The 16121-nt window shown below is 44.8% G+C and overlaps 2 protein-coding genes across 2 annotated transcripts in view; one reads left to right on the top strand and one right to left on the bottom strand.

Moving 5' to 3' along the window:
* LIPA (lipase A, lysosomal acid type) overlaps positions 1 to 16121 on the bottom strand; it is a 154804-nt gene that overhangs the window by 74234 nt on the left and 64449 nt on the right. The window lies entirely within an intron of this gene.
* On the top strand, positions 841 to 6127 carry IFIT3 (interferon induced protein with tetratricopeptide repeats 3). The gene is made up of 2 exons (XM_062214635.1): positions 841 to 1010; positions 4153 to 6127. Exons 1-2 carry the CDS (start codon positions 1006 to 1008, stop codon positions 5594 to 5596), a joined length of 1449 nt encoding a protein of 482 aa, XP_062070619.1. The 5' UTR covers positions 841 to 1005; the 3' UTR covers positions 5597 to 6127.

The raw sequence follows: 16121 nt of genomic DNA, 5'->3' as shown, positions 1-16121 counted from the left end.
AGGCCAGTTGTGCTATGCAAGGATGTCCATTTTGTGAGGCTTTAGGGTGGATGGAAACTTTCTCCTAACTGGCAATTCCTCTGTCACCAAATTAGCCATGAACTATACTTCCCAGGGTTTTGTGGAATTTACATCATGACTAGGAAGTATTGTAAATATGAAAATAAAATCTCTCAGCATGATATCACTCCTGCTTCAGAGATCAAAGCATAAATACACACCTCCCATTCATCCATACAACTATAAACAGCAATATGAGGGAACTTCATTGAAAATTCATATTGTCTTTTAATTCCATTTTCCATAAAACTTATGAAGCTCCCCCACTCCCAACATGTATTTCTATTTCTCATTTTACAGGTGGGTGACCAAAGTATTGTGTTAGAATTTAGAGAGTTGAGTAATTCAGAGATCCCTGCAGAGTTTGTCTTCCCATGTTTAGTATTGTGGCCCAGAGGAAATTCAGGTTCAATGATCTGACCTCCGGAAAATTCCAGAGCTAGTAAGGTAAACAGAGAAGATTAAAGCCAGGTCTCTGGATACAAATTATCTTCTGCTGGACAACAGTATTATTTGTTTTACAAAGTATTTTGAGATATCCTTTTCCATCATGTGTTACCAGAATCCCTACAGCAGAATATTCTACAGACTTTACTAAAAAAGCAGCTTCTTGGGTCCCTCCCCAGACTGACAGATTCCTGGGACTGCTTTCATATTCTCTCATACTCTAGTTTCAGGGTTATTGTGTTGAACGGTGTACTGAGGCTGAGTTATCCCAGCTCTCAAAGTTAAGTTTCATTTTACTCTTCCTGTGGATTTTAAGTCAGTTTCACTTTCTAGTTTCTCTTTCCTTTCAGAGACTGGAGAAACTGTCAGCTGATGTGTTACCCACTCTGCTTCTCCTTTATATAGTTCTTTCAGCACTGGCTTGCAGCACACCAGGAAGGTTGCTGAAGATCATCTGCTCCCCAGATTTTCAGAACAGCGGCGACACAGACTGAAGTCATGAGGTCAGTGAAATCAGGTTGTATAACCACACTCTCATTCTGCCAGCTGTGAGCTGCACTTCTCAGTGGGAAGAATGTCCTGTCTTGCTGCTAATGGATCCCTGAGTCTTTATTCAATTTCTGTGGCTTTTTCTGGTGTACACACTCAGAACTGTTGGCTGTGCGGAGCTGGTTGCTGAGATGACGAGGAGACTTGGCATTAGGATTTAGATTGACTCAGGCACAAAGTTTGCTGATTCAAAGCCAGAACTAAGGGAATTTACTCTTGGCAGGGTTTTCTGTTGTTTCATTTGAAAGGAGTAAGTCAGAGGCTTCTTTCTTGTAATTTTAAGAGGAAGTTTTTATTTTCTTTTTTTTCCTTATTTCTCCATCACTTTATTTATTATTATTTTTTTATTTCATAAATGTGAATTTACAAAGTGCAACTTTTGTATTGTTGTGGCTCCTCCCCCCAACCTCCCTCCCTCTCCCATCCTGCCCTTTATCGAGTTTCATTTTCAATTACCTTCATATACTGAAGATCAACTTAGTATATACTAAGCAAGGATTTCAACAGGCTGCACTCATCAGATACTATGAGAGATGAAATCAGTACTGCAAACCCAACTCACACAGAAGCAAATTGTACCCTAAAATATTAGATCACTTCAAAATGGGAAGTGGGAGAAATAATTATTAGAAATGGGTATTTTGTTCATTTCTTATGTGAAAAGAACTTTCAAAGCTTGCAGTTTATTTTGATTGCCACGGTGAATGTTGATGACAATGATCTAATCTATGGTCTACTAGTGGTCTACTATGGAAAGCAGACCAGTGGCTGCCTGGAGAGGCTGGGGAACTGTATAGAAGGGCATACAGAGATATTTTGAAATGATAGAAATAGCCTATGGGGAGATAGTGGGAGTTCCATAGGTAGAAACACATATTGTGACTCATCAAACTGTACACTTAGAATGTGTGTTTTTTATTGCATGGCGAGCATAATCTTAGTAAACTGGATTTTAAAAATATTTATTTTTATTATTTGGGAGGCAGAGCTGTAAAGAGGGAATGGGAAGATGGTTCACTTTCCCATGAGCCAGGGCAGGGCTAGTTCAAAGCCAGGTGCCTGGAACTCCACCCACTTCTCCCACGTGGTGGCAGGGGAGCTGGATCCTCCCAGTACTCATATGGGATACTGGAATCATAAGTGGTGGCTTAACCTGCTGCACCACAACTCCAGCCCCATTTACCTTGATTTTTATAAATGTGTATAGACTTGCTAGTTACGCCACTGAATACAGCATTGGGGAAAACTAAGGGAAAAACATTTTTTTTTTTTTTCCAGCAAATGCCTTTGCGAAAGGACTGAGGGGTTGATTGCTTGGGGGAGAGAGATCCTACTGATCTCTCACAGAGGGAAGAAAGGGGACTGGTTAATTTACTCTCAGTGAGTGACATTGACCAGAGAGCCTGTCCCCACTCGCCTGCACAAGAGGCTTTGCAGTGTTCTGTGTGTGGATGTGCCTAGAGCCACTGCTCTGAGGAGGTCTGAGTGGCAGGGTGGTGGTGGTGGTGGGGCTTTTAGAATCATGTTGAGCTGAGGCCCACGTCAAGGTGCTCCTTTCTCCCAGAGATAATGCAGGGGGCAAATTGGGGTGCTCCTCTCTCATAGGGCTAAAAATTGCCAAAGAGGGAAATCACCTGGGAAGATGCCTGGCACTTGCAGGCTGATGCTCATCTTCCCCTGCCCCAACCACAAGGAATTCTGTTGCTCTCTTAGTACATTCATGAATTCACTTAAAATGATGTGGCACAGTGAGCTAGGCTGCTGCCTTCAATGCTTCCATACCATACTGTAGTGCTTGTTCAAGTCCAGCCTGCTCCACTTGTGATCCAGCTCGCTGCTGGTGTGCCTGAGAAGGCAGCAGAGGATGGCTTGAGTAATTGGGCTCCTGCCACCAGGTGGGATTCCCAGGTATAGCCCTGAGCTCCTGGCTTCAGTCTAGTCCAGCTCCAATCATTGTGGCCATTTGTGAAGTGAACCAACAGATGGAAGATCTGGATTCCCATTTTTTGGTATGGCTCCTCATAACCAGACTGTGATCTCCTGGGGTTGAGAGTCAAGATAATTTTTATCTTTCTTAGATCCTTAACAACTAATCAAGTGGCAAAAAGTGGTAGCCCAAGAATGAGTCACTGGATGGCTAAATAAACCCATTCAGAAGGTGTGAGGACTGACATTTGACTTAGATTTCAGCTCCTCTGACTGCAGCTGTCTCTTTTCATCTACCTTACCTCATCTCCTGCATATCAGCTTAAACAGTGTAAGGCATGTTCACAGACCATTGTCTTAATAGATGAATTTAGGAGGTAAGGAGGAAATATTAGTCCGGAAAGACTTAGGGGTAAATTAGAAAAACAGAAATAGTAGAATATACAAATGTTCTTCAACATCATGATGGGGTTACATCCTGGTAAGCTCAGTGTAAGTAGAAAATATTGAAAATTGAAGATGTATTTAATATCCAATTAATGCATTATTAAGTCAAAAAAACAGAAGCCAAACCATTGTAAATTCAGATGTTCCTTAACTTATAATGGAGTTATATTCCAATAAACCCACCGTAAAGCAAAAGCATTATTAAGTTAAACCATTGTAAGTCAGAGACCATCTGTTGATAGGTATATAGATGGAGATTTATGATGAGGATTTGCTCGTGAGATGATGGAGGCTGAGGAGTCCCACAATCTGCTAACACAGGAATCTTTGCAGTATAGTTTCAAGCCCACGTCCAAGGGCCTGTGACCCAGCAGAGTGGCTGCTGGCAGTCTCAATGGAAGTCCCTGTCTGAAGACAGAAGACAGAGGTCTCATCTCAAGTAGTCAGAGAAAGAGAATTCCCCCTTCCTCCACGTTTGTGTTCTGCTCAGGTCCTTAACGGATTGTATGATGCCCACCCACACTGGGGTGGAAACTGCTCTACTCAGTCTGCCAAGTCAAATGCTAATCTTTTCCAGAAGCATCCTTACAGACACACATTCAGAAGTAATCTTTAACCAGATATAGGGCATACTTTAGTCAAGTTGGCATGTGTAATTAACCATGAAAGTGCTTAATGCTTGACAAGTGTATGTGATAATGACCATGCTTATTTTTTCAACAGTGAAGTCACCAAGACTTCCCTGGAGAAAATCCTTCCACAGCTGAAATGCCATTTCACCTGGAACTTATTCAAGGAGGGAAGCATCTCACGTTATCTAGAAGATAGAGTGTGTAACCAGATCGAATTTTTAAACACTGAGTTCAAAGCTACAATGTACAACTTGTTGGCCTACATAAAGCACCTAGATGGCAAAAATGAGGCAGCTCTGGAATGCTTGCGGCTAGCTGAAGAGTCAGTCCAGCAAGAGCACAATGGCCAAGCAGAAATCAGGAGCCTGGTCACCTGGGGAAACTATGCCTGGGTCCACTACCACATGGGCCAGCTCTCAGAAGCTCAGACTTACGTAGACAAGGTGAAACGCACCTGTGAGAAGTTCTCAACTCCTTACAGCATTGAGTGTCCTGAGCTGGACAGTGAGGAAGGGTGGACACGCCTGAAGTGTGGAAAGCATGAAAGGGCTAAGGTGTGTTTTCAGAAGGCCCTAGAACAGAAACCCCACAACCCAGAATTCTCCTCTGGGCTGGCAATTGCAATGTATCATCTAGATGAGAACCCACCAAAGCACTTCTCTGTCAAAGTTCTGACGCAGGCTATGGAGCTGAGTCCTGATAACCATTATATCAAAGTTCTCCTGGGCCTGGCCCTGAAGAAGATGAATAAAGAAGCTGAGGGTGAGCAGTTTGTTAAAGAGGCCCTGGAGAAGGCTCCTTGCCAAACAGATGTCCTTCGCAGTGCAGCCAATTTTTACAGAAAAAGTGACCTAGACAAAGCTATTGAGCTGCTTCAAAGGGCATTAGAATCTACACCGAACAACAGCTATGTCTATCACCGTCTTCAATTCTGCTACAGGGCAAAAATCAAACAATTGCAAGATACAGGAGAATCTGAAACTAGCGGAGAGAAGATTGAAGAACTAAGGAAATCTCTGAATGACTGTATGGATAAACTTAGGGAGAAGGGACTAAATCCCCCGGGTGCATACTCCAATCTCTCTGAGTTCCTGGAAGAAGAAGATTATGAGACAGCCATCAACCAGGAGTTCCCCTATGCCGAGAGAGAACCACCCCATCAGAGCTATTGCAACCTGCAGGAGAATCACAGGGAGTCTGAACACACCGCTGTCCAACAGTGCTTAGAGGGCATGCCTGCGGGCAAAAAACCAAGCGAGAATGAAGAGGGGAAACACCTAATAAAGAACAGAGATGGAAATGTCTCTCCACAGAACACACCCAATTCTTATTATCTCCAAGGATTAACTCACAAGCTGAACGGAGATCTACTGCAAGCAGCTAAATGTTATGAGAAGGAACTGGGTCACCTGCTAAGGAATGCGCCTTCAGGCATAGGTGACTTTTTCCTGTCAGCATGGGAGCCTCACGATGGCGGTGAGGAAACGGGCCAGGACACAGGTAGCTCCACCTCAAGAGAGCTCCATGATGTCTGAGCCAGGACAAAGAGGAAGAAACAAAACAGAGCAGCAGAAGGCCAGGAGGCCAGAGATGGCGGGGCGGAGGGGAGGACAGGGGTACCCGGGGTGGTGGGGCTGTAGGTATAGCTTGTAGCCATTATAGTAGACTTTTAGAGTTGTTTCTTATGTTCTGCCTCCCTTGCCTATCCTATCTGCACTGTTACATAGACGGTAGGTCCCATAACTAATCAATCACTAGCAGAAATAGTGCTTCTGGCCTATAGAATGCCAATTAGTTCTGTTTGTACTCAGTTCACCATGTAACTCCCATTTCTGCTGTTCTTGCCAAGGGTCCTGAATGGTGACTGCCCGTCAACAAAATCTTCAGTGATATTCACCCTATTTCCTCCAGGCTCCATGTCTAGAAGATTACCTTTTAACCAACCTGAGAATATTCATCATGTTTTACTTTGGGTTTCAGTCATGTAATTATATGGATTTTGATAGTGATAAATGTGCATGCTTGATAGTGATGCTATAATAAATCTAAAAATTTCAACTCAGAAAGCAGATGATTGTGTAGTTTCTGTGTGAGACTAAGTAGCATTAATTCCCCAAGTTTCTTCTGCTAGAGATGGTGGTTATTGCAAAGCTATTCTTAATATGCCCATTTTAGCTTCTCCGTTGGATATAATGCTTTTTACCTGTAGCACATCCTTAGACTGTGAGAACTCTGATTCTCATTCCAGCCCAGGAGCCTCATCTGAGCACAGTGCTCAGTTAGCAGGTACTGCTGTTGGCTGCAGTTACTGTGCACTCATGAATACCTGGGAAAATGCCTCCCTCAGAATGTGTGAGGGGCTCCTGTACAAGCTGGCCATAGGAACAAAGCTCCAACTGTCATGCAGAAGGTGAGAGATGAATGATTTGGGAAAGGACCATAAGCCCCTCCTCCAGGGGAAAGGACCAGGGACACTACTCTTTATCTGAGTCTACCAAAGACTGGCCACTTGTGGTTAACTTCTGACTTAATTTGTGGCTAAAGTGTTCTGATAAAAAGAGAATTCAGTCAAACCAGAAAATTCTAGTTTATGGCACGTGTTCAATGAGACCCCTTTTGACCTTAGAATGACCGTCCTTCATTAAGCAAACATTATAATATAATTAGCATCATGGTTTTGCCTCCTGCCCCCAGTGGCCGTTCCCAGTGCATGCTGGGAATGCATGCACAGAAAGCACAGAGCTATACAACTCCCCAGTGTCAGTCAAGAATACCGGTCATGAGCATTACAGCCATGTCACCACTCAATGCCCCTCAGACTTCCAAACCAGGAAGAAAGGGGCCTGTGCTCTTCTCTCTTGACTGGCCAGTTCCTCTCTTGGAATGCACTTTAATAAACTTTGCTACTTTCTTCCACTGAATTATAATTCATTACTCCACTGACAAAAAGAATCAAGGCAAACCAGCCACTGCTGGTGACACATCCAGACCTGCAGCACCCCTTTCAAAACTGGAAGCAGCTGGACATTTTGTTCAGGTGAAAGGCATGGATAACAAGGATCTCAAACTCAGGGCAAACAGTCTCCCAGGACTTTGCAATTTTCCTCTGCAGCCAATTTTTTATTCACTCATGAATATAATATCTAACCACAGGTTATAAACAGGAAAGTAAAAGTCTATGGAGATGATCAGTTGAATACTTTTCCCCTTAAGTTCCTATCCCCTTAGATTGAGAATTAATATAACTTTTGAAATAAGTTCTGGAATGATTGCCTAGATGGTTTAATATCAGGAAGGTTGTTTTCAAGTTTGTGAGTGGCAGGAAGACTAGGCCCCAAATGAGTTTTGCTCTTTGAATTTAGAATTTAGAACCCATTCCAAGAATTCACATATAGCATAGCATTGAAGCCACACTCACAGACATAATCTGTATACCTTGGACTATCCTTTGACTCCAGAATCCAGACCTACGGGGGATTTTGAGTTTTGCCAAGACCATATTAGGAGGCTAATGTGATACATTTGTGCTCACTAGCAGTGCATACTTGTAAGCTGTGAGGGAGATTTTAAGTGTTCTCACCACAAAAGAAACAGCAAGTTATCTGTGGTAACACATAGCCATCCCACAGGACATACATGTATAAAAACATCATATTGTATGCCATAAATATATATAGTTTTTACTTGTCAATTAAGATTTAACTTCTTTGAAAAGATGGTAAATGTGGGGAAAAATGGCTAATGAATAAACTTACCCAGTAGGCTCAACATTCTGTGTAATGTCTACTCTGTGTGTCATATTTAGTCCTAATTCTAACAAATGCCATATGTGATCAGATATACTACTCAAGAGACCACAGAGCATCACACTATGTTATAAGATGGGCAGAAGGCAAAATCAGAAAAATTAAGACATGAGAATGAGTGAAAACCTCTGCAGTATTTCAAAGACAGTGATTATTGTTAGCTAAATTTTTCTCATGAAAACCACTGGAAATTACTTGAAAATACTTTTAGAAGGTAATAGATTACACATTTGACTGCATGGGACTCAAAGCACTTCCATCTATACTCTGTCTTCACATGACTTCCCTATGGTGTAGCAGGCATGCCAGAAATTACCATAGTCCCTATACACATGTAGAAATAGGGAAATGAAGGCACAATGTATCTGTTACCTATCATGGCACAACAAACCATCCCAGGATGTGTGCTTTCAAACAATAATAATTTTATTTGCTTACAATTCTTCAGTTAGAAAGGTAAATCGGGTGGAGCTAGAGGGTTCTCCTCCAATTTCACCTGGAATCATCTAAGTGACTGCAATCATCCAGCTCCTTACCAAAGATGTCTCTACGGTAAAAGTATTATCTGTACGATTCCACCCAGCAGGGTTAAGCCTGAAGTAAAATCTCAGTTGTTTCTTTTAAGGATCCTGAATTTAGCCGGCTTAAGCAAATCCTACTCATTTTAAAAGTCTACCTTAGAAGTTCCAGTGGCTTCTTCATTAACTTTCCGTATTAAGTGATTCATGTGGTGGCATAACACAACTCTGGTGAGTCAATTGAGGTGGGGAGGGGGGCAAACAGAGGTAAAGGGGGACAGAGACAGGGTAGGGGCAGAGAGAGGACAGAGGAGGGGCAGAGAGAGGACAGAGGAAGGACAGAGAAAGCATGGGGAAGAGCGAGTGGGGGACAAAGAGAAAGGGGACAGAGAATGACAGAGAAAGGAGGACAGAGGGGGGGTAATAGAAAGGGAGGAGGAACAGACAGGGTGGGGGGCATATGGAGAGGGTAGAGAAGAGGGAGAGAAGAGGAAGAGAGGAGGCGATGGAGAGACATGGGTTCAGAGAGAAAGAGGAGAGACAAAGCGGGGGACAAAGGGAAAGGGGACTGAGTGACAGAGAAGGGAGGACAGAGACGGGTGATAGAGAGAGAGGAGGGACAGACAGGATGGGGGGCATACAGAGAGGGTAGAGAAGAGGGAGAGAGGAGGCAATGGAGAGGAGTACAAAGAGAAAGGGTAGAGACAAAGCAGGGGACAGAGAGAAAGTGGGATCTAGAGAGGAGGATGTGAAAGGGAGAGAGGGTGGAAAATATAAGAAGGACACAGAGAGTAGGGGAACAGGGAGAGGAGGACAAAGGAGGTGACAGAAAGAGTTGGGGACAGAGAGAGAGGGAGGAAAAAGGATAGGGGATAGAATGGGGAGAGAGAGGGGGCAGAAAGAGGGGAGCAGGAAGAAGGGGACAGAGAGAGAGAAAGGGACTGGGGTAGTGACAGGGAGAGGTGTTGAAAGAGAGAGGTGTGTGGGTTAGACAGAGAGAGATAGGCAAATAGGGGGGTGAAAGAGAGAGGGGGTGGCACGGATAGAGAGGAAAGATGGGGGTGGGGGAGCAGAGAGAAGAGGGACAGAGAAGGGAGACAGAAGGGAGCATGGAGCAGGGGACAGAGAGACAGAGAAGAGGACTGGGGGGTTACAGGGAGAGGAGGTGATGGGGGAGCGTGTTCCAGACTGAGGGGATGGGGGCAGGGAAAGAAAGAGAGGAGAGGGAACAGAGGAAGGGAGGAGATAGAGGGGTGCACAGAGAAACAGAGAGGCAGGCAAGAGGAGGTCGGAGAGAGAACAGGGGACAGAGAGGTGGGAACAGAGAGAGGGGGAAAGGAAGGGGATGGGGGACAGAAAGAGGGGGAGAGGACAGAAAGGAAGGACAGTGAGAGAAAGAGGGGAGTCAGACAATGGGGAACAGAGTAGGGCAGAGTTAGAGAGAAGGGACAGTGAAAGAGGGAGAGAGTGACGAGGAAGACAGAGGGAGAGTGGGGGGAAGGAGGGGAATAGATAGAGGGGGGAAGACAGTGGAGATGAGGGGACAAAGAGTGAGGGGGGACAGAGGAAGACTGGCAGAGAGAAGGGGCAGAGAGGGAGAGAGTGACAGAGACAGAAGGGGTAGAGGGGCAACAGAAGGGGAGACAGAGTAGGGGGATGGAGATGGGCAGGGTGGGGGGACTCCAATGGACTTACCAGTTAACTCCCATGGACTTACCACCCGGCCCCAGCAGTTTTCTCATGCTCTGGTTTCATCTGTATACCTATGGCACCCCCTCCCCTTCATACTGCGAGATTATTTTAGTGCAAATCTCATACATTCACTTCATTCATACATAATTTGTACTTATCTCAAAGACAAAGACACAACCACAATACTCCCATCACCCTCTCTGAGCCCCCACCCCCCAAAACACAGCCATTCTTTGAAGCTACCACATTGTCCCAACTATTTCACACTTTTTTTTAAAGATTTTTATTTATTTATGTGACAGGTAGTTACAGACAGTGTGAGAGAGAGAGACAGAGAGAAAAGTCTTCCATTGTTTCACTCCTCAAATGGCAGCAAAGGCTGGAGCTATGTTGATCCAAAGCCAGGAGCCAGGTGCTTACTCCTGGTCTCCCATGCAGGTGCAGGGCCCAAGCACTTGGGTCATCCTCCACTGCCTTCCCAGGCCACAGCAGAGAGCTGGACTGGAAGAGGAGCAACTGGGACTAGAACCCGGAGCCCATATGGGATGCCGGTGCCGCAGGCGGAGGATTAACCTAGTGCACCATGGTGGTTGCCCCTGTTTCACACTTTTTTAAAAAAACTAGTTTGAATATGGATTCAAAAAATGTTCACATGTGGTATTTAGTGGATAGTGCTATTAATCTGTCTCTCACTTTCTGTCACATGGAAGTAACCAGGTAGTCTTGTTTCCTGCATCCCTTATAAATTGGTAGTTAGAGCTGGAGGCTTGGTTAGATTTAGATTGATTATGGGGAGACAAGGTGGCTTACAAGTGGGCTGTGTGCCTCCAAACAGCAGCAATGACCACTATTCAGAGGGTCCAGGTGTGGTCAGCCTGGTCCCTCCCCCTTATAAGTTCCCTGCTCTTCTTTTACCTGATCTGTGACCCTGGTAGCACATGACCATCACTTGGGAAGTTTATTAAACCCACTGAGACTGGGACGTACTTTAAACCAGGTGTTTTATTTAAAAAAAAATTTTTTTTAAATTTATTGGGTGAGATGGGCATTTAGCCTAGTGGTTAAGACATCATGCTCCACATCAGAATACTTGGATTCAATTCCAGCATTTGGCTCTTGGGCTGTTGCAGGCATTTGGGGAGTGAACTAGCAAGTGGGAATTCTTTCTTTTCTCAAATGTTCAGAAGCAGACGGAGAAAGAGTTCCCACATGCTGGTTTACTCCCCAAATACCCACAATGGCTGGGGATGAACTGGGGCTGAAGCCTAGGAGCTAGGAACTCAATCTAGGTCTCTCATAGATGAGAGATGTCTGAGCCATTACCACTGCCCCCTGAGGCTGCGTTAGCAGGAAACTGGAGTCAAGAGTTGACATCAGAAATTGAACCAGATACTCCTATGTGGGATGGGGATGTCTTAAACAGCATCTTAACTACTAAGGGAAACCCTTGACTCTCAAAGCATTTTAAATGGACTCCCTGTGAGGGTCATGCATCTGTGTTGTTAAAAACTCTCCAGGGGATTTTATTATGCAGCCAAGGCTGAAAACCACTGTGGTGGGGGCTGGCACTATGGCATGGGTAAAGCTACTGCCTGCAATGCTGGTATCCCATGTGGGCCCTGGTTCTAGTCCCAGATGCTCCTGGTTCAAGTCCCAACTGCCCCACTTCCAATTCAGCTCTCTGCTATGGCCTGGGAAAGCAGTGGAAGATGGCCGAAGTCCTTGGGCCCCTGCACCCATGTGGGAGACCCGGAAGAAACTCCTGGCTTCTGGCTTCAGCCATTGGGGCTATCCGGGGAGTGAACCAGCGGATGGAAGACTTCTCTCTCTCTCTCTCTACCTCCACTTGTCTTGCCTTTCAAATAAATAAATTAATTAAAAAAAAAAAAACACTGTGGTGAAAGTGTTATGATCATTATTGGATCTCATTAGGAGTTTCAAAGGGGTAAATCTTTTTTTGAACAGTGATATTATAAATCTTTCATTCCTTTGGTGATGATTAACTGGAATTCTGTAAGGAAGGCTTCTGTCATTGACTAGCTGATTTCCAATGGGTAAACTTTGTACAGGGTATGCAGATGAATGTTCTTTTCCCTCTATTTATCAGCTTTCAAAATAACACATGTGCTGCTCCAAAGGGGACCTAAGGGATTTTTATACTATCCTAAACTCTTCAAAATGAAACAAAGTTCCCATTTAATTCCTTCATATTCCTCCAAACAGTTCTGATGAATCTTTCTGCTAATGTGGCAAAATGAAAAGATATTTGCTTAGTGATTCTAAGCAAGCTACTTAGCCTGTTAGCTTCTCTCCCCCATTGTTTCAATGCAGACAATAGTTCTATAAAAGTGGAGTGACTAGCTCACCTGGGTTTGCCTAGAATTTTCTATGTTTTAGCATTGAAAGGCCTGTGTCCTGTGCAGCCCCTTACTCCCAGGCAAACTGGGACAGTTTATCACATTAATATTGTTACAAGGATTAAGTGTAAATATGTGTAAAATGCTTTGTATGTAGCAGATTGTCAACAAATACAAGCTACTTTCTTTGTAACCATATTTCATAATCTGGATTTCTATCCTTCCCCCCAGTTTTGGGAAGCATATTCTAAAACATGGGGATGGGGGTGTAACTGGTGCACCTGGTGGCCTTTTGGGGGCAACAATATGAATGGTCCTCTTTTCTAGCCTAATAGATGCTGAAATATTTTGCCTGGGAGCTTTGATTCAAAGACCAAGTCTGCAGTCTTAAGAACCTGTGGGTCTGTGATAATGTTCCTCTCGTACTCATACTTAACTCCAGCCCCGGGGAGTAGCAGAGACCAGTGAACTGGCAGGTTTGGGGCCTGGGTCAGCTTCCTGATGAGGATGGTCTGTTCTTGATTCAACACCCAGCACCTCTAGACCTGATTTCAAAACCCAGGGAACTTAGCTCTTCCTTCTCAACTCCCCATATTGCTACATTGAGTCTCCCACCTCCAGTTGCACCCTTGGGTTCTGTTTGTTGACTTGTTAGTCCGAAGCAAATGTTTGGGATATTCAGCATGAGTGGAATCTTCCAAGAATGATTAACACAGCATGGCTTCTTGTCTCCTCGGGGAGGTGGTTTGGGTCTATAATGGAAGTGACACTGATATAGGAGCCAGAGAACCTGAGCTCTGGTTCTAGAAATCCATTAGTTACCTTTGTGTAAGATGTCTCCTCCTCTCCTGAGCTCGGTTCTCTCATCTGTAACATGAGGAGGTTGGAATAATCCCAATGCTTCCTTCAACTCTGATAAACTCTATTCCTGCAACTCAGACATTTATATCCTGGATGACCCCATGTAAGCCATAGATGTGCACGTGGGAAAACATATTTTCAATAACATCTTGGGCCCCAACTGGCCTGTTGAATGGCAAGGTGAGAAGTCACTCCAAGTGATAAAGGTATAAGGGTGTGTGGCAGGTGTGTGGGTGGGAGTGGTGAGGGGGATCCCATGCATCTCCAAGGACAGCTGTGGTCCTGAAGCAGATTTCCTATTTACCTGCCCCTTGGATTCCTGAGGAGCACAGTATCAGACTGGTCTCATTGGAAACTACCCCATAAAGGCTCCCATCATGAGGTCATGGCTAATGCCAGGATGAGCTAATTAGAGCCTTAACCTGTAGCTCTGAGATTGAGCCTTTTAGGACTATTTATGACAAAAGGCAGTTTGGAATCTGTGATTAGGTTAACAAACATACTTGGTCTTTGTCCCCACTTCCTGGCACAGAACTCCTAAGACACATGGAATTTCCTTAGTGACCGGAATACATTGTTATTTATCATGAGCCCTGTTGACCACACCTGAGTTTATGCTGATGAGCTGACTTAGGGGAGGGCCCCTAGATGGACTAAGCAGGGAGTTGGTCACCAGAAAGACCAAGTATTACACCATTGGAACTTTCAGCCCTATCCACCCACCTCGAGGTGGGAAAGAGGGGGCTAGAGATTGGTGAACACACCAATATGTAGGGGTGAAGGGGTAGGGAAGGGGAGGGAAGGCAGGAAAGGCATTAAAGCTCCATGCTCTCCCCCATACCTTGCTCTGTACTTCTTTTCCATTTGGCTGCTTCTGAGTTTTATCCTTTATAACAAATTGGTAAACCTAAACACTATTTCTAGTGTATTATGGAACCTGAAAAGGGATCCATGGAAACCGCCAATCTTCCTACTGGTGTCTGAAATGGCTGAAGTCTTATAAAACTGAGCCCCAGAAGCTGTGAGGTCTCCCAGATAGCTGGTGTCAGAATTGAGTTGAACTGTTGAATACTCATCATCAAGTATCAAAGAATTGATTGTTGTCATCCTGCGAGTTCTAAAATTGATGCGTTTGTAGCTCTATCTGTTCAAGTTCATTGTCTTGTGCTCAACAAAGAATGAAGACACAGACACAGAGGAGTGAGCAAAGGGCAAAGCAAAGACCAGGACGTGAACAGAGATGGCTCTCACAGCCAAGTGGCACAACAGGAGGCACCCTGGGAAACAGAAAGGCCTGTTGAAATGAGCACCGACTCCCAGGAAAGGCAGCCATGAGACAGCCATTGAAAGCATGAGAGGTAAGCATTTGGTTCACTTGCAGAGTAAGGTGTTTAGCTGTGAGCAGACAACTAGCTAGCACAGCAATAGGAACACAAGTAGCTAGCTAGCATAAAAACTAGGTTACACGCACCAGAAAGTTCTTGGGCAAACAGGACATCAGGAGTGGCCAGGAAAACTGAAGCAAATGCTGGGAAAATAACTCCATGGCATTCAGCCAGTGAGGAACTTGTATGCTAGGAAGTAAATAGCTTGCTGTAAACAACTTGGGTTTGCCTGACTACTTCCCAGACACACAATGTTGCAAGGTCATTAAAAAAAATCTGACTTTTGCTGCACTTCCTTAATCTGAGTCCATTTTTAGGTGGATGAGTGAGCTTGTTTCTCACAAAAGTGATCTGGGGGCTTTATATCCTCTGAAAGTTTCCACAGTGGATTTTTTTTAAGATTTATTTATTTGAAAGCCAAGAGAGAGAGTAAGAGCAAGAGAGAGAGAGAGAGGAATCTTCAGTCCACTGGTTCACTCCTCAAATGGCCAGGCCAGAGGGAGGAGCTTCTTCCAGGTCTCCCAAGTGGGTACAGAGGCCCAGGGACTTGAGCCATCTTCTGCTGGGGCCCAAGCACTCAATCCGTCCTCTCCTGCATCCCTGGGTGGTTAGCGGGGAGTTAAATTAGAAGTGGAGTATCTGGGACTCCAACAGGTGCTCACAGCGGGTCCAGCATTGCAGGCGGTGGCTTAACCTACTGCACCATAATGCCAGCCCCCAAATTCAAATTCTTAAGTCTCACCCCAGGCCCACTGAATTGGAACCTCCTGGGGAAAGATCCAGGAGTTTTTTTTGTTTGTTTGTTTGTTTTTTTTTTTTTGACAGGCAGAGTGGACAGTGAGAGAGAGAGACAGAGAGAAAGGTCTTCCTTTGCCGTTGGTTCACCCTCTAATGGCCGCCGCGGTAGCGCGCTGCGGCCGGCGCACCGCGCTGTTCCGATGGCAGGAGCCAGGTGCTTCTCCTGGTCTCCCATGGGGTGCAGAGCCCAAACACTTGAGCCATCCTCCACTGCACTCCCGGGCCACGCAGAGAGCTGGCCTGGAAGAGGGGCAACCGGGACAGGATCGGTGCCCTGACCGGGACTAGAACCCGGTGTGCCGGCGCTGCAAGGAGATCCAGGAGTTTTTTACATAAATTTGTAATTTTGTATTTTGAACAACTGCCCTAAGCGATTCTTATCATTTGGCAACTTTGGGAGGCTGGCACTCAAAGAGTCCCTTAATTTAGCAAACACCTCTAGGACCTTCAAAACCCAGTTTATTTCCTGGAAAAAAAATCAATTTAATAGGCTTTTAGAAGTACACAATGTTCCTAAACCAAATTAAGACCTCCCAAGAGTGCAGCTGTACCAGTTCAGGCCCTCTAAGAATGTTCTATGAATGCAAAGGCTGCGGGCTAAGGTGAGGAAGTCATAAATGATATGTCTCTCTTTGGTTCTATT

Source organism: Lepus europaeus, chromosome 17 (assembly GCF_033115175.1).
Source record: "Lepus europaeus isolate LE1 chromosome 17, mLepTim1.pri, whole genome shotgun sequence".
In the NCBI taxonomy this organism is placed as follows: Eukaryota; Metazoa; Chordata; class Mammalia; order Lagomorpha; family Leporidae; genus Lepus; species Lepus europaeus.
This window is presented reverse-complemented; position numbering and strand designations above follow the sequence as displayed.